This window comes from Ursus arctos, unplaced genomic scaffold, assembly GCF_023065955.2.
Source record: "Ursus arctos isolate Adak ecotype North America unplaced genomic scaffold, UrsArc2.0 scaffold_24, whole genome shotgun sequence".
NCBI classification, from domain to species: domain Eukaryota; kingdom Metazoa; phylum Chordata; class Mammalia; order Carnivora; family Ursidae; genus Ursus; species Ursus arctos.
Window position 1 is genome coordinate 17,616,114 of NW_026622919.1, and position 23,626 is coordinate 17,639,739.

General features: G+C 56.8%; 4 protein-coding genes across 8 annotated transcripts in view; 2 read left to right on the forward strand and 2 right to left on the reverse strand.

Annotated features, from left to right (window-relative positions):
* The first annotated feature begins 6,830 nt into the window (after positions 1–6,830).
* Positions 6,831–16,139, forward strand: GFAP (glial fibrillary acidic protein). Of its 3 annotated transcripts, XM_026512636.3 has the most exons (10): positions 6,831–7,314; positions 8,288–8,348; positions 8,543–8,638; positions 9,388–9,549; positions 10,948–11,073; positions 11,260–11,480; positions 12,036–12,079; positions 12,443–12,562; positions 13,828–13,913; positions 14,585–16,134. In XM_026512636.3, exons 1-10 carry the CDS (start codon positions 6,854–6,856, stop codon positions 14,624–14,626), a joined length of 1,419 nt encoding a protein of 472 aa, XP_026368421.1. In that variant the 5' UTR covers positions 6,831–6,853; the 3' UTR covers positions 14,627–16,134. The 3 variants fall into 3 exon arrangements, with proteins under 3 accessions (XP_026368421.1, XP_026368420.1, XP_048081720.1); XM_026512635.4 differs by lacking the exon at positions 12,443–12,562 and having other exon boundaries at positions 14,585–16,139; XM_048225763.1 differs by lacking the exons at positions 13,828–13,913; positions 14,585–16,134 and having other exon boundaries at positions 12,443–12,567.
* Positions 16,140–16,838: 699 nt separating this feature from the next.
* Positions 16,839–18,107, reverse strand: FAM187A (family with sequence similarity 187 member A). The gene has a single exon (XM_026512265.3). It carries the CDS (start codon positions 18,078–18,080, stop codon positions 16,839–16,841), a length of 1,242 nt encoding a protein of 413 aa, XP_026368050.1. The 5' UTR covers positions 18,081–18,107.
* Positions 18,108–18,225: 118 nt separating this feature from the next.
* On the reverse strand, positions 18,226–22,288 carry CCDC103 (coiled-coil domain containing 103). 3 transcript variants are annotated; one of them, XM_057317779.1, is made up of 4 exons: positions 22,170–22,288; positions 20,809–20,954; positions 20,280–20,412; positions 18,226–19,601 (listed from the first exon to the last, which is right to left on the reverse strand). In XM_057317779.1, the coding sequence occupies exons 2-4, from the start codon at positions 20,949–20,951 to the stop codon at positions 19,149–19,151; spliced, it is 729 nt and encodes a 242-aa protein (XP_057173762.1). In that variant the 5' UTR covers positions 20,952–20,954; positions 22,170–22,288; the 3' UTR covers positions 18,226–19,148. The 3 variants fall into 3 exon arrangements, with proteins under 3 accessions (XP_057173762.1, XP_048083077.2, XP_026368426.2); XM_048227120.2 differs by lacking the exon at positions 22,170–22,288 and adding an exon at positions 21,844–22,109 and having other exon boundaries at positions 20,809–20,960; XM_026512641.4 differs by having other exon boundaries at positions 18,227–19,601; positions 20,809–20,960.
* A 32-nt stretch (positions 22,289–22,320) lies between these two features.
* Positions 22,321–23,626, forward strand: part of EFTUD2 (elongation factor Tu GTP binding domain containing 2) — a 40,103-nt gene continuing 38,797 nt past the window's right edge. Inside the window, exon 1 of the mRNA XM_026512637.4 lies at positions 22,321–22,606. The gene's annotated coding sequence lies outside the window, so the exon portion shown is untranslated. The remainder of the gene's footprint in view (positions 22,607–23,626) is intronic.

Genomic DNA, 23,626 nt, shown 5'->3' on the forward strand with positions numbered 1-23,626 from the left:
CATCACCCCTACAGGCCTGCTCCATCCTCCTGCGGCCTTGGGCGTTGCGAAGAGTCCTGCTGTCAGAGACGGTGTTTAGGGGCCCTGGGTCTCAGGTGAGGCCCTAGGCTAAGCCCTGACCTCTGGAACCCCGTGCAGTCCTCCTCCCCGCAGCTCCAGAAGCCCCACTCCCACCCGGTTTGGTTCGTGGCTTTCCTCTGCACCCGTTCGGATTGTGAGGGTTCAACCCAAACCCAGGGTTTACCTCTGTCTCTCTAGGAAGATGCAGATGGCTGAAAGAATTAATAGTGTAAACAGGATGATAGGAGCCTGTGTTTAACTTGCTTCGGAAAACAAACATGTTAAAGGTATTTAGCACATTGCGAGCAGTGTGTAAATAACGCTGCTAATTTCAAATGAGTCCCCGCTGTGCTGGGGCAACAGCCTCCCCCTCCACCTTGTGAGCCCTGCCCCGTTCAGTTTTGCCTCCTTTTTGGAGGAGGAGAGAGAAGAACATACAAGAGGAGCCCTGGGTCCCTCCCGGCTGCAGGCAGCGCTCAAAACTTCGCGACCTTATGAGGCATAATGAGGAGAGAGACTCGAGGAGGTTCACAGACCGCGCCCAGGGTTAGACAGCAAGTGGCGGCGCCAGGATTCAGACCAGGGTCTGGTTCTTCACATGACACCGAACTGCTTCCCTTTAGAAGTGAGCAGGCATCATTTCTTTCCGCGTGCCTGGCGTTCCCGCCTCTCCAATTAGGCTTAATGAGTTTTTTTTTCCCCTGGTGCGCCGTGATTCCCGCAGAAGCCGCCACAGCCTCCCATCCGTAGCCCCCAGCGGCCTGGCGTGGTGCCTTGACCTTAGGAGGCCTGGCCGAGTGCTGGTGGGATTCAAATTGAATAACTTGCCCATTTCCTGGGGCCCTCACATATATTATCTCATTTGATGGTCCCCATCACCCCTGCAAGCACTGAGACAGCCCACGCAGGACAAGGCGGCTGGTAACGAGGGCCAGAAGGGCAAGCCTGGCACAACAGGCTCCGTTGCACGAGGCAGAATTCGCCTAGGCGGGGGGCAGCTTGCCAGTGGAAGGGGTCACTCTTGACAAGGATGTTCTGCAGCCGGCCATTGGCTCAGCAAACATTTGGGGCTCCATGGTGCAAAATGTGCTCTCAGGTGACCCATTAAATGTACAAAGACTCTGCCAATGGAGTTAAGGACGTGTGGCTCCTGCCCTCAATCACAGGAGGTCGGGCTGAGAGTGCTTGCTGCGTGGCGTCCTGCTGGCCGGGAGGCAGCCTGGCTGGTCCCAGCTTCACGGGGAGCTGGCGGGGGCTGAGGGGGGGCAGCGAGCTGACAGCCAGCTCCCAGCTGACCTCTGTGGGCGGCGACGGGGCTCTGAGAATGGCTTGTTCTTACATAAAGAGAGTCATCCTTGAGCCACGGCAATCGATGGCTCCCTCGCCCACTGCAGGTCCAGCCTGATCTAAAGCCCCTCTTCCTGCTTCACCTGGCCTCTCCTACCTCGGGGGTCTGCGCAGAGCCCCTCACTCCGTGTCTCAGAGTTCAGAAGTACTCTCTTCCCGGGCCCTTTGTGCTCATCTCCTGGCCCGCCTCAGGCATGAAGCTCGCATCTGGACCCCACCCTGGGGTCCAAAGTCCTGCCCAGTTCAGAGACCCAGACTCAGTGCCAGGAGCTGCAGACACAGAGAACAAGACACTGTCCCTTCATGCAGGGAGTCAGGACAGCGGCTGTCCCTGTCACCTGAGTGGAAGCCCAAACCTCTTTCGGTGTTGGGACCTGTCAAGGGGAAGGGGACTGGGCTCTCCCCTCTGGGTCCTCCCACCCCCAGCCATCAGCTCTGCCCCCCACCCCCCCCCACCCCCTCAGGGGACTCTGTCACCACATGGGGAGCCCTTGGCAGCTGGTAACTCAGTCCCTCTCACACCCCTGCTCGTCTGTCTCCAAGTTTTCCCAGGAACGTCCCTCTGGCTCTTAGCTAAGTTTGGGGCATCCTGGTTCCCAGACAGAATCTAGTTCGTGGTTGTCTTCCCTCCTCCATGTTCTTCCGCGAAGAGGGATCTCTGAGGGCTTGGGATGGAGGCTGTGGGGGGAGAAAGGGACTAGAGTCACCCCCAGGGGCCTGGAAACCATGGCCGTGTTTTCCAGCCCTCCTGAAGCGTTGCCCTCGGCTCGCCTGCAGCCCTTCCACCCCTGTTCCCTGGCTCATCCTGTCCATGTCGAGCGAGGGCCACTGGATTGGAAATAACAGGCTGCCCGCCAGCCCCCTCCTCCAGCCAGGGACACATCTGGTCCCCGCCTCTCACCCTCCCAGAGGGACGCAGTCAGGCAGGGAGATGGAGGGGAGCAGAGAGCAGAACAGATCAGGGAAAGCAATTAAAAAGCAGGTCTCAGGGTTAGAAGCTGGAAAGTGGGGGGCAGGCTGGAGCGCCCAGGAGGGTGGGGAGCGGGGGGTTGAAGAGAAAGCCCGAGCTTATTAACCCCAACACAGCAGCCTGGCCCCTGGCCGTGTAAAGGTGAGTGAGTTGATGCTTCCAACAACGTGCTGACAGAGGCCAGAAAGAAGGAGGGGGAAGGAGTCTGGGGGTTCATCCGGGAACCCTTCTGCAGCCACAGGAGCTGGGCACTTCTCACCAGCGGAGCCGGCTCGGCACAGGCTGACAGATAGGAGAGGGGAGCGACCCTGGCCTGAGGCAGCCGTCCTGAGAGGCGGGGAGAGCCGCTGCCCTCAAGGAGCTCCCATCCGACAGTGAACCATGGGCGCTCGCATCAAGGAGCTCCCACAGAAGAGAGGGTGTCCCGAGGGACCCTATCCTTAGGGAGACTCCAAGTCCCTATTCATGGGGGCCCTTCTCCTGGGGAAGCCTCAGGCTGAGGTGCAGGAGAGACCCCTCCCACGGGACATGGTAACACACCAAGAGCTTCTCAAACCAGTGGAGTTGTGGCCCTCAAGTCTACAGCTGGGGAAGGGCAAGGATGGAGGGACGGGGCCCCAGGGGAGGTCAGGGAGTGAGAAAGCAGGCTGGGAAACAGCCTCTCTTCTGAGTCTCCTCCAGGGCAGGTAGAGATGACTCACGCGTGGTCCCTGGCAGACCCACAGCCACGAACAACTGGGGGTCTGGGGACAAATGGTGCTGCCTCCCACCCTCTCTCCCCTGGCTGCTGCCCCCTGCGGCCCGTCCACACTCCCAGGTAACTGTCCTGGGGAGGTACCTATACGCTGTCCCCTGCCCACCCCCAGCGGAGTCAACAAGACACGGCAGGGTCCCCGGGCAGGCCCAGCTCCTGCCCCTCCTGGCCCACCCCATCGCTACCTTGGAAATACGTGAAGCCCTGGGTAGGTGTTATTAAATAGAAGCTGTGATTTGTCGAGCACCTGCTGTGTCCGGCTTTCCCTGAGTTTATCCTCACCACTACCTTGGAAGTAAGGGTTGTGAGTCCCCATTTTCCAGGTGTGGAAATGGAGACTCAGAGAAGTCCCTGAAGTCATCCAAGATCATGTAGCTGTTGAATGGCCGTGGCCTCCCTCTCCTCAAGAGGGCACTGTCATAGCCGTTAGAAGCAACTCTAGAGAATACGTGGGGTGATCCCGCTGGGTGATAGAAATCTGGGTTTTAGAAAGCCTGCCTGCAGCTGTGAGACCCACTTTCTCCCCTCCGCGGGACCCTGCGGCCGCTGGGACCTGGGCAGCTGAGCACTGCCATCTAGTGGCCACCGGGGCCTGGTTCCCTTCCTCAGGGAGGGGGCCCATGTGGGATGGACGGACTCCGTAGAAGCCAAGGAGTCCACTGGAGAGACCCAACTTCTCTTCATCCCACCCATGCTTGCGGACCACCATGCTGTGCCAGGCCCTGGGAACGGGGCAGGGGTACAAGGGGAGCTAGTGGGCAGCAATCTAGTGGCTTGAGTTAGAGGCGGGCAAATTGAGAAAATGCTGGGCACCCTTGTGTGTGGGTTGAGGCCAGGTGTGGTACTGATCTGTCCCAGGAGGCAGGAGGGCATCCTGGAGGATTCTGATGCAGGGGAGGGGCGTAGAGGGTGGGAGACCATCTTGTCCCCACCTCGGCTTGAAGTGGGGCATGGCTTGCCCAAAGGCCCTGTGGGGAGACATCCAGGCATCCTCTCTCCAAGGCCTGCAGCTTCCTGCTATCTATGCAGAAGTCCGTCTGGGGATTGGCTTGAGGCTTTGGACATTGAGGCCCTTAGATTAGGGAAGCAGGAGAGGAGGGGCCACATAGATGGGGTCTGAGCCAGGCCGGGAGGATGGGAGTAGTCGTGGAGGCTGGGAGCTGCATCTGCCTGGGGCAACTGTGCAGCATAGTGTGATCTAGAACAGAGAGAGGGAGGGAGAGAGGGAGGGAGGTGGGGGGGATGGGGGACAACTGTGTGCCTAACAATAGGGCTTGGGTAAATTAATGCATACAGTGGAAAACCATGCAGCTGTTAAAATGATGATGTAGATAAATATTTATTGATATGGAAAGATGTTCACAACATATTGCTGAGTGAAAAAAACAAATTACAAAATAATTTGTACAGCATGAGCCTACTTGTAAAAAAAAATGAATTTATATATGTGGGGGAAATCTGGTAGTGTTTATCTCCAGGTGGCAAAATCATGGCTAATTAAATTTTTTCGTTTTGCTTATCTATATTTTCCTGATTTTTCTACAACAAATGTGTCATACAAAATAATGAAAGTTTGGCAAACAACCACGACCATGTCCGTCTACCTCTCTGGTTCTTATGTGGACATCATAGGGTAGTTAAGGCCAAAGCATGGGGGATGGGTCTAGGGTCGGATGGAGGTTGAGGATGGAGCCAAGAAGCACCTGGGTGACACATGTCCAGGGAGGTGGCTGAAGGGGCTGAATGGGGGGCCTCTCCCTGCTGCTGCTGAAATAAGCCTGGGTCATACACACCCAGGGACCAGTCACTGAGCCTCACTGACAAGCCCTTCCTCTTCTTGTTCCATCCCCCCCCCATCCCCACCCAAGACTGTTTTATACTCATTTCAACTACATTTCACTGGAACAAAGAGAGAAGGCCGCACACTGTGACTTGCCCAGCAAGCTAGAGGGACAGCCACTCCTAGTCACAGGAATAGTTGGGACGACGGTTTGTCCCGTCTTGTTCTTTTAATGCCCCCTGACGTTTCCCAGCTCCTCCACCCACAGCAGGATCAAAAGTCATGGGGCATCCCCTCCCCCAAGGGTCCCCTCCCCATGTTACTGCTCAGGTCCAGGGTCCTGGACTGAAGACTTGGGAACCCTCACCTTCCTCTCTGTGCTGGGACTCACCGGGGGAAACCTCGGCACACAGCCCATAACATTCCCAAATGGAGTGCATCTCCCCAGCGTGGGGTAAGAGCTCAGGGGTGTGAGCTGGCTCTGGGAGCTGGGGAGGGGGCAAGCAGCCAGGCCTTTTCTGCAGAGCTGGAGACCTGGCAGTGCTGGGCCGGCCACCCCCCCAGGGCCTTCCCCTTGTACCCACTGAATGACTCACCTTGGCACAGACACAATGGTCGGGGGTGGGCACAGAGCCTGCTCCCCACTGCATCCCGGCCCCCTCAGAGGCTTCCGAGAAGCTCTTTGAGCTGGGGGCTTGGGTTGTACTCTGCCTAACAGCCTGGCATCTTGGGATAAAAACAGCACAGCCCCCCGGGGGCTGCCCTCTCCGTGTGGCGCCCTGACCAGTGGTGGAAAACAAGGCTCTATTCAGCAAGTGTCCAGGAGAAGGGATCAGAGGCCCAGGCATGGGCAGCAGGGGGGGGGGTGGGGAGAGGAGGGCTTCCCAGAAATCCAAGGACACAGATGGGTGAGGGGCCTGGGTGAGACTGCCCCCCACCCCCCATGGGATCAGAACAGAAGGGTGGATGGAGCTGAAGGGTCAGGCTACAGGACGCCGGCCCTGGGCTCCTAGTACAGACCCAGTGGCTCCTGGGCTCCCAAACTGACCCATCCCCAGGGGCCTTCCCGTCCTCTCAGCCTGATGTGTGGGAACTCAGAAGAGATAAATCTCCAGTGTGAAAGTGAGGTGAGGGGTGGCCGGGGAAACAGGGTGATGCAGAAACAAAGACGGGAGCCAGGACGGCCAGCTCATCCGTAACTGCTTTGTGCAGCTGTCAAGGCCCGGCTCCAGACTGGGGCGTGCAGAGAGCCCCGGGCAAGGGGCAAGTGAGCCCCGTGGGACTGAGGCAGGGGCTTAAGTGTGGTCCAGGGGGAAGGCCAGGGAGTGTAGCGCCTGTCCCTCTTGCCCCCTCAAAGCTTCCAGGTTCCTTCCTGGCCTCAACTGACCCTCTAGACAAAGGGCTGGTGTCCAGTTGCAGCCTCCGGGGAAGGGAGAGAAGGCAGGAATGCAGGAGCCCATGTTCGGAGGGAAGAGTCCAGCAGTCTGCTAGGAAGGGGGCTCAGCTGGAAACGGAACACGCTTGTTCTTCCCATGTTCCCAGCACTTAGCAAGCACTCGAAGGAGGGGTGCTCTGATGGGATCTAAGACGTAGAAAGCAGGTCAGAGGTCATCTGATCCAGACCGTTCTTGGCCCACCTTCCCAGGGGAACGGCCTCCTTGCCCAGCAGTCAGGGCTGCACACGGAGCATCCGGCCCCAGGCACGGCCCACTAGTATCTCCGTCTGTGGCCAGGCTGGGGCTGGTGTGCCCGGGAGGCCCTGCCTCTGGGCACAGTGACCTCGGTGGGGTGAGAAGAGCTCTCCCCATGGCCGAGCTGCGGCCCAGCCCCTCCCCGTCAGGCTATGCCAGGGGGCGTCGCCAGGGGCAGCTTGGGCAGCGCCAGGCCGGCCCACGCTGCCATAAAGCCCTCACTCCCCAGGAGCCGGCAGAGCCCGGCCAGCATGGAGAGGAGACGGGTCACTTCAGCTGCTCGCCGCTCCTATGTCTCCTCCTCGGACGTGGTGGGGGGAAGCCTGGTCTCCGGCCGCCGGCTGGGGCCGGGCGCCCGCCTCTCCCTGGCCAGGATGCCGCTTCCACTGCCGGCCCGGGTGGACTTCTCCCTGGCCGGGGCACTCAACACCGGCTTCAAGGAGACCCGGGCCAGTGAGCGGGCAGAGATGATGGAGCTCAACGACCGCTTTGCCAGCTACATTGAGAAGGTGCGCTTCCTGGAACAGCAGAACAAGGCGCTGGCCGCGGAGCTGAACCAGCTGCGGGCCAAGGAGCCCACCAAGCTGGCCGATGTCTACCAGGCTGAGCTGCGTGAGCTAAGGCTGCGGCTCGACCAGCTCACTGCCGGCAGCGCCCGGCTCGAGGTCGAGAGAGACAATCTGGCACAGGACCTGGGCACCCTGAAGCAGAAGTGAGGAGGGGCCCCGGGGAGAGGGACTTCCTGAACAGGGAATGTGCTTCCCGCCCCACACCCCCATCCCTGCCCCAGCGGGAGGGCCTGCAGACCTGCAGGATCTGGGTGGGGGGGGTTGACTCCATGATCCTTGGCTCCTCTGTGATCCCATCTCTGGGAGGGAAGGGCTGTCCTTGCTCCCTAAGATGATGGCAGGGACTGGGAGGAGGCCCCAAGTCTCAGGGATCTGAATCCCGAAGACGTCTTCCCAAGGAGCCAGCGTACTCTCAGCACCTCCCCGTCGGGGAAAGCTGTGTGGGAACAGTCAGGGACCCCGCAGGCAGGGTCCCCGAAGGCAGGGTCTTCGTATTTCATTCACTGTGGGGCCTGGTGGCCTTGTGGGTCCGTAGAGAGGAGAAGTGGGAAGGGAAGGTTGGTGTGCACTGGGAGAATGGGGCTCTGGGGGAAAGGAGGTGAGAGAAAGAGCAGGCAGGCCTGGCTTCGGAACACAGGTGACGCTGCCCGTCACCAGCTTATGACCCTGGTCAAGCCACTTCAGCTTGCAGAGCTGTGAAGCAGAGATTCTAATAAAACCTCTTTGCAAAGGTCAGAGGAAACACAGGGTGTGGTGTTTTGCTGAGCTGGCAGGGCGTGTGTGTGTGTGTGTGTGTGTGTGCGCGCGCGCACGCGCGCGTGCCCCCCCCCCCCCCCCCGTGCGGGAGGATGAGTGCGCTCGTGCACACAGCAGGGCGTGTATGCACACGTGCAGCCTGTGTGAGCGGGAGCTGGTGTGCCAGCCTTGATAAAGCCCTTGTCTACTCACCCTCCTGGCCAAGGCTCTGTCTGAGACCCTCTGCCCTTCACTCCTCCTGCCATTCCACTGGTCCTGGGGGGGGGGGTCGTCTCTCTGGCAGCCACCCCCAGGAAGATTGGGGCAGGGGTCCAAGATCCTCAGAAGAGCCTGGACCCAGGAATGTGTTCCCTACCCCAGGCTCCAGGATGAAACCAACCTGAGGCTGGAGGCTGAGAACAACCTGGCCACCTATCGACAGGTCAGGGGGGTGGAGGGGAGAGGGAGGGGAGGGGGGGAAAGGGTTGACGGCAGTTCACTCAAACAGCCCCCAAGCCCAGGCCTCCAGAGAGCAATGCGCTGCTCTCTCCAGCCAAAGAAGGAGGGAACAGACAAGGCTAGGGAGCAGGGAGGAGTCTGGGGTCAGAGCAACCTTTTTGCCCCTCCCTTCTCCAGGAGGCAGATGAAGCCACCTTAGCCCGTCTGGATCTGGAGAGGAAGATTGAGTCTCTCGAGGAGGAAATCCGGTTTTTGAGGAAGATCCATGAGGAGGTAAGGCCAACATAGAGATCGAAATGGATAGAGAGAGACAGAGAGACTGAGATTGAGAATACTCGGAGACAGAGAGAAAATAAGAGAGAGAGACTGAGGGAGACAGACCTAGAGAAGACAGAGCATCCTCAGCCCCTGGTGAAATTCACACAGACACACACCACTTACTGAGAATTAGAATAGACCTTGTTGCCCCATTTTTTATTTCACTACAGCCTTGTGAGTTAGGGACCCTTCCAGTATGATCTTCCAGTATGATCCCTGTGAAACAGAGGAGGACACCAAAGCCTGGACGGGTTGAAGAACTTGCTAAGGTCACCTAGTTAGTCTCTCTGACATCACCCCCCACTGTCACCTGTCTCCATTTAAATGAGGGCCATTCGTTTTAAAAAGACACCACTGAGCTCTCTGACTTCAGATTATGGATTCAGAGTCCATGATGCCATGGAACCTGGGAACCCACAGACACACCCACACCACAGGGACTCAGTCACTCTCCCACAAGTGCACAGGCACACTTCCAGTGCTCCTGCCTGGCCGAACCTGGGAGGCAGACACCATGAGGCCCCCAAACTACCCTCTGCCTCCCCTAGCCTGGGCCATGCCACTTCCTCTAACTAGGACTGCCCCAGTTCCTTTCCCCAATATCAGTGTCCAAGGGGCAGGTAGACAAGGGCATAATACTGTGGGGAAACCCCAGCGGCAGCCTGTGCCCCCAGCCCTGGCATCCCTTCTCTTATCCCGGCCAGGAGGTGCAGGAGCTCCAGGAGCAGCTGGCCCGGCAGCAGGTCCATGTGGAGCTGGATGTGGCCAAGCCCGACCTCACGGCGGCCTTGAGAGAGATCCGCACGCAGTACGAGGCCATGGCATCCAGCAACATGCATGAGGCCGAGGAGTGGTACCGGTCCAAGGTAGCCCTGACTGTGGGCCAGCCTGCCTCCTCCAGGCAGCCCTGCTGGCTCCATACAAGAGAATTGGGGAACAAGGGTGGAGGAGGCTGGGAGAGGATGAAATGAGGTGGCTTGCCCAGGGTCACACAAGGCACCATTACTTCCTATAAGTATTTCTTTTTTATATGTTTTTATTTATTTATTTGAGAGAGAGAGAGCCTGCACGCGCATGAACAGGGTGCGGAGCCGAGGGTGAGGGAGCCGGAGGGGGAAAGAATCTCAAGCAGACTCCATGCTGAGCATGGAGCCCCCTGCGGGGCTGCATCTCACCACCCTGAGCTCATGACCTGAGCCGAAACCAAGAGTCAAACGCTTAACCAACTAAGCCACCCAGGCACCCCTCCAATAAGGACTTCTTATTCCTACTATTATCATTATTATTGTTACTATTACTGTTATTATCAGCCAACGTTGTTGCGTGCCAGGCCCTGCACTTTACATGCATTGTCTATCTTACCTACTATGAAGAAAGTACTGTTCTTTGACAGATGAGAGAACTGAAGTTCAGAGAGGTTAACGAGTTTGCCCAAAGTCGCACAGTTCCTACATGGTAGAGCCAGATGTCTAACCGCAGCTGTCGCACTGGGGAGCCTGCGTTCCCCGTGCCTCTGCTGTCTGTGTCCTGGGTTACTGAGCATCCGCTGCGTGCCAGCACTGCCCAGCATCCAGAAACCTGTCCCACCAGGGAGACACAGTATGCCCCCGAGTACGGTGTCTGGAGAGAACACTGCTGGGCGGGCTTTCTGTATATGCAGTGCAGGGAATAGGGAGGATATCATAAAAGGGAGGGCCTTGGGGTTAGGCAGGAGTGGCAGCCAAAGAACATGAAGAGAAGAGGGAAGGGGCATTTGGAGTGCAACAAAGCACGGGGCAGGGGCCCAGCGATGCCAGCCCAGGGGCCAAGCTGAGGAGCGTGAGTGGCAGAAGCCAGCGATGGCTCTGAGCAGGTCAAGGGCAGATGGAGCCGAGAGCTTCACCGCAAGCTAGGGGGTGAGAACCCCGGGTACTGCTCACCAGGCCCCGCTGGCCACGGTGGGGGAGGCCAGGGCTCAGGCTCCTGGATAGAGCTCCCGGAGGGCAGGAGATTCTGGATTCTGTGGCCAACACCATTGACTCCTTCATTCCCTGGCCAGGCACTGTGCTGGGTGCTGCCGACGTGGTGGGGGCCTTCTGTGCCCTCTGCCCATGGGTCACAGTCGCTGGGAAGAATCCCACCAGGGCCAGAGTCCTGGGGAGCCCTGGACACCAAGCCTGGGGTCCTGCCCATCTCCCTGCGTTCCCGGAGCCCCACCGGCCCGCACAGCTCCCGCACCGTGGGGCCCAGCCGCCCCTCAGCGTAGGGCCCTCTCCCCCCGCTAGTTTGCCGACCTGAACGATGCCGCTGCCCGCAACGCCGAGCTGCTCCGCCAGGCCAAGCACGAGGCCAACGACTACCGGCGCCAGCTGCAGACCTTGACCTGCGACCTGGAGTCCTTGCGCGGCACGGTGAGCGCGGGCGCACGCGGGTGCACGCAAGCCGGAGCCCCCGGGGACCCGCGAGCCAGGGGCAGGGACCGGGACTGCGAGCGGGGGCTCTGAAAAGTTACTTGGGGGCAGAGGTGAGGCCGGGGGCGGGCCCGGGGGCGGGCAGTGTGACCCCGCCCCGAGGCACCTACCGGCTCCACCCTACAGAACGAGTCCCTGGAGAGGCAGATGCGGGAGCAGGAGGAGCGCCACGCGCGGGAGGCGGCGAGTTACCAGGAGGCGCTGGCCCGGCTGGAGGAGGAGGGGCAGAGCCTCAAAGACGAGATGGCCCGCCATCTGCAGGAGTACCAGGACTTGTTGAACGTCAAGCTGGCCCTGGACATCGAGATCGCCACCTACAGGAAGCTGCTGGAGGGCGAGGAGAACCGGTGAGCTGCCACTGTGGCCCCGGAGGAGTCCTCCCTGCTGCCCCTCCCTGGAGTCTTCTTGCTCCCTTCCGGGACTGTCTTATTCAGCCAGTGTCCTGCCGCCTCCTATCCCAGTACTCAGCACAGTGCTCGCCTAACACACAGTAGGTATTCAATAAATGTTTGGTGAATAAATGGATTCAATTCAAGCAATGTTGATGAGGTCGTAGGGTGAGGACTTGGGTCACCTCCCAAACTAAGAGGCTCACTCCCCACCCTCCTAGTGAAGATTAAACTTCTTTTCCCCTGACCCATCTCTTTTGTCTTGGAACTTTCTTCACCACTTCCTCCTCCCCTCTGCCACCCTCCAGGCCTCCACGCTTTCAAATAGAGATGTTCCCCTGGTGGACAACACCCAAGTCCCTTGCAGACTCTTGGAGCCCCAGGGAGCATGTTGGCTGCTGGAGAAAGCCAGGAGATGGGCCTTGAGGGTGTCATGATAACCCTGAACCAGGGCCTGCCCCTGGGGATGTCCCTGGGCAGCCTGGTCACTCTTCTGCCTTTGCTGTCTTTCAGCATCACCATTCCCGTGCAGACCTTCTCCAACCTGCAGATCCGAGGTCAGTAGAGCAGGGCCTTGTGGGCAGGGTGTTGGATTCCTGCCCTCTCCCCCAGGTGGGCTGCTGCTCTGGCCTGGGGCCGAGGACCAGGGCAAAGGGGTCCAGTCCGGGGCTCTCCTTGGGGGCCTTCATAACTCAACGCAGAGCTTCCGGCCAGAACACAGCAGCCCAGGGCATTCCAGGTGGGGCTTGCCGCTGCTCCTGTCCTGCTCTGCCCTGTGCCCCGTTCCCTAACCCTGCACCCCTTGCTATAGCAGAACTGGGGGAAGGTCTCAACCTCTGCCCTGTCTGCAGATCCCTGAGCAAGCTCTGCCCATCTGAGTGTTTTACCTTTTTGTTTTTTTTAACTGCTTGTCACTACAGGGGGCAAAAGCACCAAAGAAGGGGAAAGTCACAAGGTCACAAGACATCTCAAAAGCCTCACAATACAAGTTATACCAATACAGGCTCACCAGATTGTAAATGGAGCCCCGCCGGCTCTCGGTTAGCAGCCTGCCTCTCAGACTCTCAGACACGCTGCTTTTCTCAGCTTGACAGGGAGCAAGCCTCGCCAAGTCCATTTTCCCTGCCTCCCTGGGCTTCCTCCTCCCAGGTTTCCCTAAAGGGCCAAGCTTGTGTCATTTTCCCAGCGACCTCAGTGCCCAGCCCAGGACCTGGCACAGGGTAAATGTAGGTTAAACTAGCAGAGCTGGCTGGTGTTCAAAGTGATATATCCCTGGTGCTCAGATGAGATGCTCTGGGGCCTCTGGGCAAATGCCAGCCTCTGCCTCACCTCTTCCCCATCACTGGGAGGGCCCCTCGGGTCTTGCCGTGCCTGGTGGCCAGGTTCTCTGCTCAATTCGTTTGTCCCCGAGGCTCCACGGCTCAGCTCAGTGCTGATGCAGCCCAGAGGATTATTTCCCCCTGGACTGCTGCTCGTGTAGTGAATAAAGTTTTATGTTCTCTGCTCTTAATTTTAAATATTAGGGAGTGTGACATGTTACATTTTTCTCTCTGAGGGGGGGAAAGGCTAAATTACTTCTTACTTGGATGTGGCCCTCAAATGATTTTATCTAAGGAAAAAAAAAAAACTTCTTCTGCTCTAGAAATTTAGGAACACGAGATATGCATGTCCCAGGGCTTAGTTCAGCATCAGAAGTTTAACCAGGCAGACCAGGTGGAGGTAATGCTGCCAAGTGCCAAATGGTAAAGGGTCAATAAGGCCCGGAGAAGTGGCAGAGAGAAGTAGGAGAGGGGCAGGAGAACAGGAAAGGGACCCACGTATGCTGGGCACTAAAATGTGGTAGGCACTTAACATGTATCATTTCAGTGAACTGACTCCTTGCTCCCACCTAGAGAAGTAGACACCATCATCCCCAATTTGCAGATTAGGAAACTGAGGCTGGGAGAAGTAATTTAACTCGCCCACAGCCTTGCGGCTGAGCTGAGACTCGAGCCTGCCTGATTTCAAAGCCCATGTGCTCCTTCCTCGACACAGCACTGGGTTGTCAGAAAGCCAGGTGCCAAGTGAGAGCTTGAAGAGGGACTGAAATGCAGCCAGGCCAGGAAAGTGAGCAAAACTCTGGATGGACCAGCAACCCTGGGGACCTGAGGCTCTCCGGCCCCTTTGAAAGAGCCTAGGCCCTCTCTGCCTGGTTGGATAGATTTTCAATCCGCATGACTGTGGGTTTCATGGGGAAGCTGGGGGTGGGGGAGGATGTCTAGTGGCCCAGGAGCCAACAGGAGGCCTCCTGTCCCTATGTCTGCAGAAACCAGCCTGGACACCAAGTCCGTGTCAGAAGGCCACCTCAAGAGGAACATCGTGGTAAAAACCGTGGAGATGCGGGACGGAGAGGTAAGGAGAGCAGACCTGAGATTCTGGACCCAGCAGCTCTGGCTGCCTCCAGGAATTTTTAAGACCAGGCTTTGGAAGAAAGCCTAAACTGGCACATAAAAGGTTCTCAATCACTCAGAAGAGCCTCCCGGGGAGGCTCTGGAAGAGGGCAAGGAACCTGGATGTAATTCAATTTCCTGTCCTCTCTGCTGGTGGGTTCTAGGGAGCCTGGGTACCGAGGCCACTGGATGGAGTCCTGATTCAGACTTTCTCCCTGTCTCACCCTCAGAGGCAGGCACCCCCAGCACCAGGCCTAGGGAGAGAGAGAAAATTAAAGTTAGTAGCTTTCATGCCCAACTTTCAATTTCCAGCTTGATAAAAGGAACCTGCCGGAGGCATAGGAAAGGGGCATTTGGCATAAGCCCTCCCCGTCACACCAGTGATGGTACTAGCTAATCTTACCACTTCAGCTCGCCTTGTGCCCAGCGAGCTGCTAAATGCTTACGAGTGTTACCTCATTTCCTAGCAGCTGCTGGAGGGGGGGGGGGGGGGGGGGCTTCTGGTTACTCTCATAGGAAAGAAAGACCCAGGAAATCTGGGACTTCTCCGAGGTCTCATGGCCTAGCAGTGGTGGGCCTGATGTCTGTGTGAGCCCCTAACTAGGGTGCTGTGCCCTTCTCTGTCCCCTGCAGGTCATTAAGGAGTCCAAACAGGAGCACAAGGACGTGATGTGAGGCAGGACCCACCTGGTGGCCCCTGTCCCACAGTGTGAGGGGCCTGAGCGGTGGGATTGTTGCCCCTCCTCTGAGAGCTGACTTCCCCAGACCCAAGTTCGCACTCATCCCGCCTGCTCCCCTCGTCCCTCCAACCTCTACACCAGCTCGCTGCCCTAGGCTCTGTGGGTACTAGACCTGCCAGATAGCACCCACCCTACACCCAGTAACTCCCAACTAACAAGGCACTCACCCCAAAGGGGCGGCCTGGAGGGGCGTGGCCAGCAGCTTGGCTTAGAACTGGGAGGAAGGAGAGAAGTTGGGGAGGGCCCTCGATAGCCCTAATCCCTGCTGTCATGGCAACTGTTGCCAGAGCCGGAGGTCCCTGGGGGTAACTGGGAAGTGGGCCTTAGAGTTTCCTCGGGCTGCTGGAGGAAAACCGAGACTCTGAGACAGGAAAGGGAACTCCCCACAGGCAAGATAGCCCTGGCCAGAGGTTTCTTCTTCTAGACTGACCCTGAACAGTCTTGAGAGTGGGTGGGGACATCTGCCACTTGGAGTAGTCCCCAGACAGAATGCCTGGCCTGCCCGGATCCCAGAGGGGCCTCCTGAGCGACGATTCAAGTGTCTCAGTCCCACTGAGCTGACATGTGGGCGCGCTGTGGGCTTGCCACGGGCGTGTGGGAGCCTGATTCTCAGCACTTGGGGGATCTACAGTGTAAGTGGAGAGGGAAGGGGTGCTGGGAAGGAGTAGAGGGGGGCTGCCTGGCCCCTAGGTTGGATACAGAGAGGTCAAGCCCAGGAGTCCTCCCTCCATACGGCTGGAGGGGAGGCAGGTGGAGTTGGTGGAGGCTGGAGGCGGCGGCTGGGATGATGCTAGACGGCAGAGCTGGAGGTTGGGGGCAACCGGGTACACCTGGCCACTGGGTCGTGGGAATCAAGGAAGTGACTCACCCTCTCGAAGTTGCTGAAACAGGAGAGAGGGGCTGCTGTCCCCAGGGGCAGGGCACGCTTTGTCCCAATTCTAAAGGCCCCTTCCTTGCTGCACAGTCCCTCCACCCGGGCCTCTGCGCCACTGTAGTTGCTGCCTGGCGACCCCAGCAAACACGGCTAGGCGAAGCCACCACCATACACCTGACACATCCCACTCTACGGTGACCTGCTGCTTTTCCCTAACCAAGGGCCCTTGTGGTTCCCCTCTTACTCATATACAAAATGTACCCTCATATTGTAGGTAGCACTCTATTTTATCATTCAGGAAATAGAGGCACGAGCAGAGTGAAGGCTCTGGTTTGTGCTCTGCTTTCCATGGGAAGACTGTGGGGGGCAGGCACGGGACTATCTGTGCCCAGAAGTAGGGCTGAAAGGGCCCGCTCCAGGGTCCCCCTCGCCCCTCTAAGGCCAGAGAAGTGAGAGTCCCTCCCTTTTTCCAAGACCTGGTGCCTTTCCCCCACTCCCTCCTGCCACCCACTGCTGCTAACCTCCAGGGCACCACCGCAGCCTTTACTAAGGTAAATAAAGATGATTGCGCGGCCTTCCCCAGAGTGGACTCTGATCTGTTCAGGAGCGGCTGGGGGGGAGGGCAGGAAGTAGCCTTGGACGAGATTCAACTTGCTTCTTATCGCTGATCATCTTGGGACCCCGACCCCCCCAGCAGCAGCCACAAGACAAATCCCAACTCCAACCCTGCTCCACAAGGCAGCCCTGGTGCCCCTCCGGCCCCCTCTTGTCACCCAGTCTCCAGCCCTGGGGAAAGCCCTGACTTTGACCTCCATTTTCCTCACCCGTTTTCCCTGTTCTAGTCCTTACCTTTATTCCCAAACCTGCCATTCCAGAGAAGAGGACATATACCACCACTCCCCCTTCCTCTCCCTGCTGCCCCCAATTCAACCAGCGCCCACTCGGCAATCCTCCAAGGCAAGAAAATAAAGCACCTCAAACACTGTTCCAACATCAAAAAGGCCATTTGATAAATATTAGGTTCACTCTTCCTTCTCTGAGCGCGAGGTTGGAAGGTGCACACTCTGGCTACTTCCATACTGGCCTCGGTCCCCCCTCTCCCGCCGGCCTCAGGCTTCTCCACCTGCCAGGGGCGGGTTGTAACTCACAGATCGACACACATACACACACACACCCTTGCCACACAGCGCCCCCCCCCCCAAGCATCGGTAGCATTTAACAAACACATCTGAGCACAACTGGTCTTTGGAGCCAGGGAAGGGGTGGGGGTGGCCTAGGGGGAGAAGTTGGGACGACAGTGAAATAAGTAACAGCAGCACCGACAGACGTGAATGGTGACAAAGACCGCCGTGATGAACAGGTAGCCTATCAGGGTGAGCTCCACAGCAGAGCGGGTCTCGGGGTCCGAGAACGAGGGCTGGTAGCGGCCTCGGGACGTGACGCCCAGCCGCAGGCCAGCGACCCGCACCCCCTGCCGCCAGCAGTAGTAGATGCCCCGGTCGCTCAGCTGCGTGAAGCGGATATGGAGATGGTTGCCGTGGTCAATGAACACCCTCATGGACCTGTTCACGCCCTCCAGGTACTGCGTGCGGTAGAAGTACTGGCGGTCCTTGTCCCAGGCCACGGCGTGCTCTGGCCGGGCTCCGGGGCAGGAGATGATGAGCCCGTGGCCCAGCCTCTGCCAGTGGAACTGGATGGGCACCTGAGGCACCCAGGGCGGGCTGCCCAGCTTGGACACGTAGCTGAGGATGGCCACGAAGCCCTCCTGAGCCGCCTTCTGCTCACAGGGCACCACACAGCTCTGAACCAGTAGCTCGGGGCTGTGCTCCCTGGCCCGGGCCCGAAGCTTCCTGGGCACAGCCCGCGAGCCGCAGGACACCACATCGGGCACTGTCTTGCGGTAGCGCGGGGAGAGACCTGGGCTCCGCAGGTAGCACAGGCCGATGCGCCACTGCTCCCCGCGCACCCCGCAGCGGTCGCAAGGGGTCCACTCCCAGAAGGTGGTGAAGATGTGGAGGCTGCCGTGGTGCTCGTCCGCAAAGGGCTCCTGGCCCTGGTCCTTGAAGGTGGCCACCATTCCCTCGCTGCTCTGGACGTCCACGTCATAGGCGTAAAAGTAGTCCCCCTTGCGGGTGCCACAAAAATACAGGCCCGAGTCGTCGGGCTGGGCCCGGAAAACCAGCAGGCTGAACATGCGGATGCTGAAACGAACCAGCATGTCGCTGCCCACGCGCACCTGGGACTCCTCTGTCAGCACCCGCCCGTCGAAGTCCGTCAGCACTTTGGTGTGGCTGCCGCCCAGGTCCTTCTGATAGTACCAGACCACGGCAGACACCTCCTCGGGCTTGCAGTGGCAGGGAAGCTCGAAGCTCATGTCTGCCAGGTAGGCTGCATTGTCAAACATCAGAAAAGCCGGGCAGGGGGTCCTCTGAAAAATGTTCTCCTTCTCCACAATTTCAAAGGCCTGGAGACAGCCCCACACCCACAGGAGCACCGTGGCATGGGTCAGGTTCATGCCCGCGAGAGGCAACGGTCGGAGGGGAGCAGGGCCAAACCAAGGCACTCAAGGCCTACAGGGCTTCTAGAAATCACTGCCAGGGGCAGCTATCTGTAGGAGAAAGGATTAAGCAGCCAGGGAAAGAAGCAAGACCCTGCAGAGGAAGCGGCCAAAGGCAAGGCGATTTATTCCCAGCTGGTGTACAAGATGCCCTTCTCATGTTCCAGATGTGATCTGGAGCGAAAACCATTCTAGAACCCGGCCCTCTCTCCCCTTTCTAGAACACTGGCACTCACCCAAGAATGGGTCAGGGGAAAACGGAATGAGAAGCAAGGGCACAGGTGCTAGAACAGGAAAATCTCTGCCTTCCTGCTTCAGGCCCTGCCTGCCTGCTTGGTGGATAGGTCTTCCCTTTGGTCAATCCGGGAGCTGAAGAAGACCCACCTGCCTGCACATCTGGCCATCTGAAGCCTAGGAGGCTGGCCAGACCTAAGCTGACGGCTTGGGGCTTTTCCAGGCCCAACCTGCACAGGAAGCGCAGGAATTCAGCCCCTGAGCAAAATACTATACCTCAATGAGGTACCATTTCATCATTTGTCATTTCAATATCCATTCATTGATTTGGGGTAGTCTTGTTAAGAGCTATGGAGATCAGTATTTGTTTACCATGGAAGATTGATGATTTTTCTTTTTTTCTCTTTTGTTTTTCATTTATTTAATTAGTTAGTTAGTTTGTTTGTTTATTTACTTTAGTAGAGGCTTTAACTGGGATAGCCAGCATTTGGTTGGGCACATACCCGTCTCTCAGGGCCACAGGCTAGGGGCTTGGCAGACTCTAAGGGTGGGAAGCAAACCTCTTTCAAGCTTTTGGGCCCCTGACCATTTTGTTGATCTACGTGGTTCAGAATACTGAGCCACCAAGGTGGCTGGGGAAGTGGGGAAGATTCGATTCCTGCATATGGTCTGAAAATTCCAAGTTGAGAAGGGAATTAGGTGTGGGCTTCTCAGTGCTGCAGAGCCCCCAGGACAACAAGCAAAAAATGCCTCCAGTGGCCACTGGGGGCCTCCTGAAGGTAACTGGTCCTGTCAATCCACCTGGTACAGCCCTAGCAGCTCTTGCAGGAGCCTCTCCTCCTCCTGGAGCCCACCAGGCTGCTCCTCCAGACCCCGCTCCCTCTGGCTGAGCCCCTCCTTTGTGGGTCTGGGAGCACTCGTGGCCTGCAGCTTCTGGAACAGGCCTCTGCAGCTCGCTCTCTCCGCGTGGCTCAGCAGGCTCAGGTTCAGGGTGAAGCGCCCGGTGCGGGCCAGGCTGCGCAGGATCCCTAGCACCACCAACCGGTCGGCCAGCCTCACGTGATCAGCCAGTGCCACCAGCAGCTCCCCTAGAAGTCCAAACCCCACGTCCGTCTGGAAGAGGTGACCCAGCTTTGGACCTCCGAGCTGCAGCAGGGCCTGGTAGCGCTCTGGCCCACTCCGCAAGGACCGACGCCAATCACGGTAGAACTCTGCGGAGGTCTCAGGCTGGAAAAGTGTTTTCTCCTGGATCACAAGGAAGGAAAGGAAGGCCCGAGTTCTTCCAGCTGCTCTGAGTCAGTTAGAGAGTGACAGTGAGGGGAGTCTGTGGGTTTTCATCTAAGTTCTAGTGTGGCTCTCTGAGTACTGGGTAGGCTGTGGTCCCGGTGGGCCTGGCTTTCAGATCAGCGAACTGGGAATGGGACAGGGAGGGAGGGCCCCAAGGAACCCAGGCCATGATTTGAAAATCTCAGTTGTACCAGGATTTTCCCGCTGATGAATGTGAACATAGCCCTGCTCTATGAGAGTAAGTCAGGGGATGATTGGAAACCTCAGAAAGAGAGAAAGGAATTCAAGGTGAGTGTTAGAAATCTGACAGGCTGGGTCTCTCTCCCAACGCTGCCACGGTATCATTACACTATATACCATATAACCTGGGGACCGAGCAACTCAAATCTGATCCGGGAGTGCAGGTTAAAGGACTGAGTGAAGAAGACCTGCCTAGCCCACCTTTCTGACTTGTTCTGCCCAGTTTAACTCACCCTCACCATCTGCTGGTTGCTTTTCTTTCTGGGATTGGAGGTGGAAACCTGCCCCTGTTAGCTCAACATGAGAAAGAAGGAAGAAGTATGTGTCGTAAGAAGACAGGATTGGAGGTTTAGGGCAGAGGATCCTACTGGGCTGAAGAGGCTGGGCCTCACCTACCTGGGAGATTTCAGTGGTCTCGTCCTGAGAGGTCCCTCTCTGAGTAGCGTGACAGTTCCAGGCCACGGTCCTCTTCCCTCCTATCTTGTCCTTCCGCTCCAGTGGTTTCAGATGTGATGCAAGGACAATACCCCTGTGAGCAAAGGACAGAGATTGGAGGATAGACTTCATGCTATCTGTGGATATGAGGTGGCTGCACTTTGCATGATAGAGGTGAAACCTACCAGCAAGCCAATATGACAACAATAATAACAGCAACAAAGGCTGACAGCTCGGATCACCTCCCATGTGCCAGACATTGTGCTCAAAATCTTACATGTAATAATTTATTTAATCGTAACAATGGTCACTCTCTTTTACAGATGAGGAATAGGGGCTCAGAGAGGTTAAGCAACTTGCATAAGATCACACAGGTAGCAGAAGGTAGGGCCAGGACTGAGCCCAGAATTGTCTGACTGCAAAGCACATGCCTTATCTACTACAGTCCACCATAACCAGGAGGGTCTGAGAAAAATTGCCTTAAGCCAACCTGAACTCCTCATAGGAAGCCACCTTCTGCTCCACAGCCCGTAACTTGGCAGCATTCTCCCGTTTATATTTCTCATCAGCAGTGAGTGCAGCCTGCAGCTCTTTCTCCAAAGCCTTGAAGTCAATGATATCATTCTTTTCCATAGTCTGTTTCTAGGAAGGCAAAGGGAATGGACATGAGTGGAAAATCAATATCAGGGAGGAGGATGTGTCTGCATTCTTTGCCAGCCTACAAAATGATCCCAAAGCGCTCTGGATATCGTTCCACTTATCTTGGAGGCCATTACAACAATCTAGTTCTCTACTATATGAGTTGCACAGTGAGGACTTGCTTAAGACTTGTCACTGAAAATAGAATACAGAGTTCTGCCTTTCAGTTTGGAGCCCTGTCTTAATTTTGTTCTCTGCCTCTAAAAGCATTTTAATTTTGGTGATTCTGCTGAGGAAACATTTGGATCTCAGAATTCAGTCCCCTCACTCTTCCATCTGGGCTCACTCTATCGCCAGGTGTTATGACAGAGGACCTCCCACAAAAACAAAACTATTGTTAACTATACTGAGTCCAGGGATAAAAGTTCACCCATCATTCAATGTTTTTAATGGGGAATGATACTTTCCACCCAAACCAGATGCAATGACTGAGTAGGAAATCAAGCAGAAGTGGCAGAGGAAGGGGTTCAGGGATCCCCGTTCCCAAATCCCTCATCCAGACCAGTCCTGGAGCACAGGTCTGTAGGTACTTGAGCAACCTCTTTAGCTCTGCCACTGCATTTTTTTTTTTTAAGATTTTATTTATTTATTTGACAGAGAGAGAGACAGCAAGAGAGGGAACACAAGCAGGGGGAGTGGTAGAGGGAGCAGTAGCCTTCCCCTGAGCAGGGAGCCCGCTGCCCGGCTGGATCCCAGGACCCTGGGATCACGACCTGACCCGAAGGCAGACGGTTAACCACTGAACCACCCAGGAGCCCCTCTGCCATTGTATTTCTGCAGCCCCTGCGTATGTGAGGCTGATCCATCCGTTCTACAAGGAAATCACCTATGTGGGTGCTAGTAGTGGCTCTGGCATTTACTTGCTGTGAGATCTCTCTGAACCTCACACTTTTGGTGCGTTGAGCTAGATTTTGCGGCGGCGTCATCATCAACAGCCCTAGGGCAGTGAAGCAGGAGGTCTGCGACCAACCCCAAACCCCTTTCCCTCCACCCCAGCGCGGGTAAACGGAACACCTAGAAGGGGGCGGGGCAGGCCAGGAACTGAACTCAAGTGCCCTGGCTCCTGTCCACTTCTGAGCCCTCCGCAGTCATTGAAGAGAGAGAACAACTAACCCTTCCGCCCCCCCCCCCCCAGGCCCTTCACCCCGGGACCTCAGGCCTAGATTTCCTTGTTTTCTTTAGGAATACTCAGATACACCAGAACGGCACGGGTCGGCGTAGACCACGCCCAGCAGCTGTGGTTGCTCAGCAACTGCTCCAACAGCCTGATCATGTGGTCGTCCCGAAGGCCCCCTTTCAGGGTGGCTCCGAGGAGCCTGACCAGATTCATGCCGCCTCAGGCCTCAATCTCTTTGGAGCGGCCCATTCCCTGGTTTGGGAACCCTACGATTCCACGTCGCTCGTTCCTGAGTCCGCGGCCGGCATTCCTCCCAGCCGGTCCTCAGGCAGAGGGCTGTCCTCGGGACAGAAACGCGACGGCCGCGTCTGCGGGGGCCTTCTGGTCGGCGGGCGCAGCGGCGCGACGGCGTGCGGCGGAAGCGCGGTCTCCGGCAGCGGACTTGGAGCTTTTTAGCCTGAGCGGGTGGCAGGTGAGCTGGTGGGGGGTCAACGGCAGGGGAAAGTTGCTCCGGGTGGGATGGGAAATTAAATAATGTCAGATCTGGAAGAGACATTGTAGGTTTTCTGCCCCCTTTCACTTTACAGATGGGTAAAGCGTGGAGCGGGAAAGGGAATGAAAGACACCCCCCCACACACACACACAGCACGTACCTCGGTTCCGGGGTTCCCTCAGTGTCGACCCTCCGTAAAATTCCTTCCCTGGGCAGGGGTCGTTGTCTTACTCCTTCCATCTGTGCCGCCTTTTCTCTACCAACCTCCCTCCATCCTTATTCTGTATTCGTTTGAGAGCTTGCGTATTAGCGGGAAGCTGCAATGAGGTTTGGTCACTAGTTTTGTGCAACTGTGGGCAAGTCAGCTATCTTCTCTGTGTCTTGTAGGAGTCATTCATTCAACAAATACTTATTTAGATCTTGTTTTATGCCAGCACAGTTCTAAGTGAAATAAAACAAAATCTTTGCTTAAATTGTAGTGGGGAGATGACAGTGAAAATGACGTGAATAGATATATGTGAGAGAAGGACTAGTACTACTAATAAAAATAAAACAGTGAAAATGGGGAGTTGGAGAGTGTGGGTAGGGAAGGCTGTTTTAGAGTGACATTCTCAGAGGTGACATTTTAGTAGGGACCTGAGTGAAATGAGGGAACAGGTATAAATATCCAAGGGAAGAGCATGTTGGAAGAGAATTTCAAGTGCAGGGGCCTTGAAGCAGAAATTAGCTTGGTTTGTTCTGCGAGCAGCCTTTTATAAAAAAATGTGCGCAGGCACTTCGTGGATCTTCAGTCATGGGAGATTGAAATGAGCACAGAAGTAATAGCTCTTAGGAAGTAAAAAGAATCTATGCGTATGAAAGTTTCCATCATAATTTACATTTAATTACAAGTTCCTGGAGCTAGTCCTTTACTTGAGATAAATATCACTATCTCAAAATTAAATATTCCATTCAGTTAACATTTATCCAGTTCCTACTTATGCAAGGTGCTATGTTGGG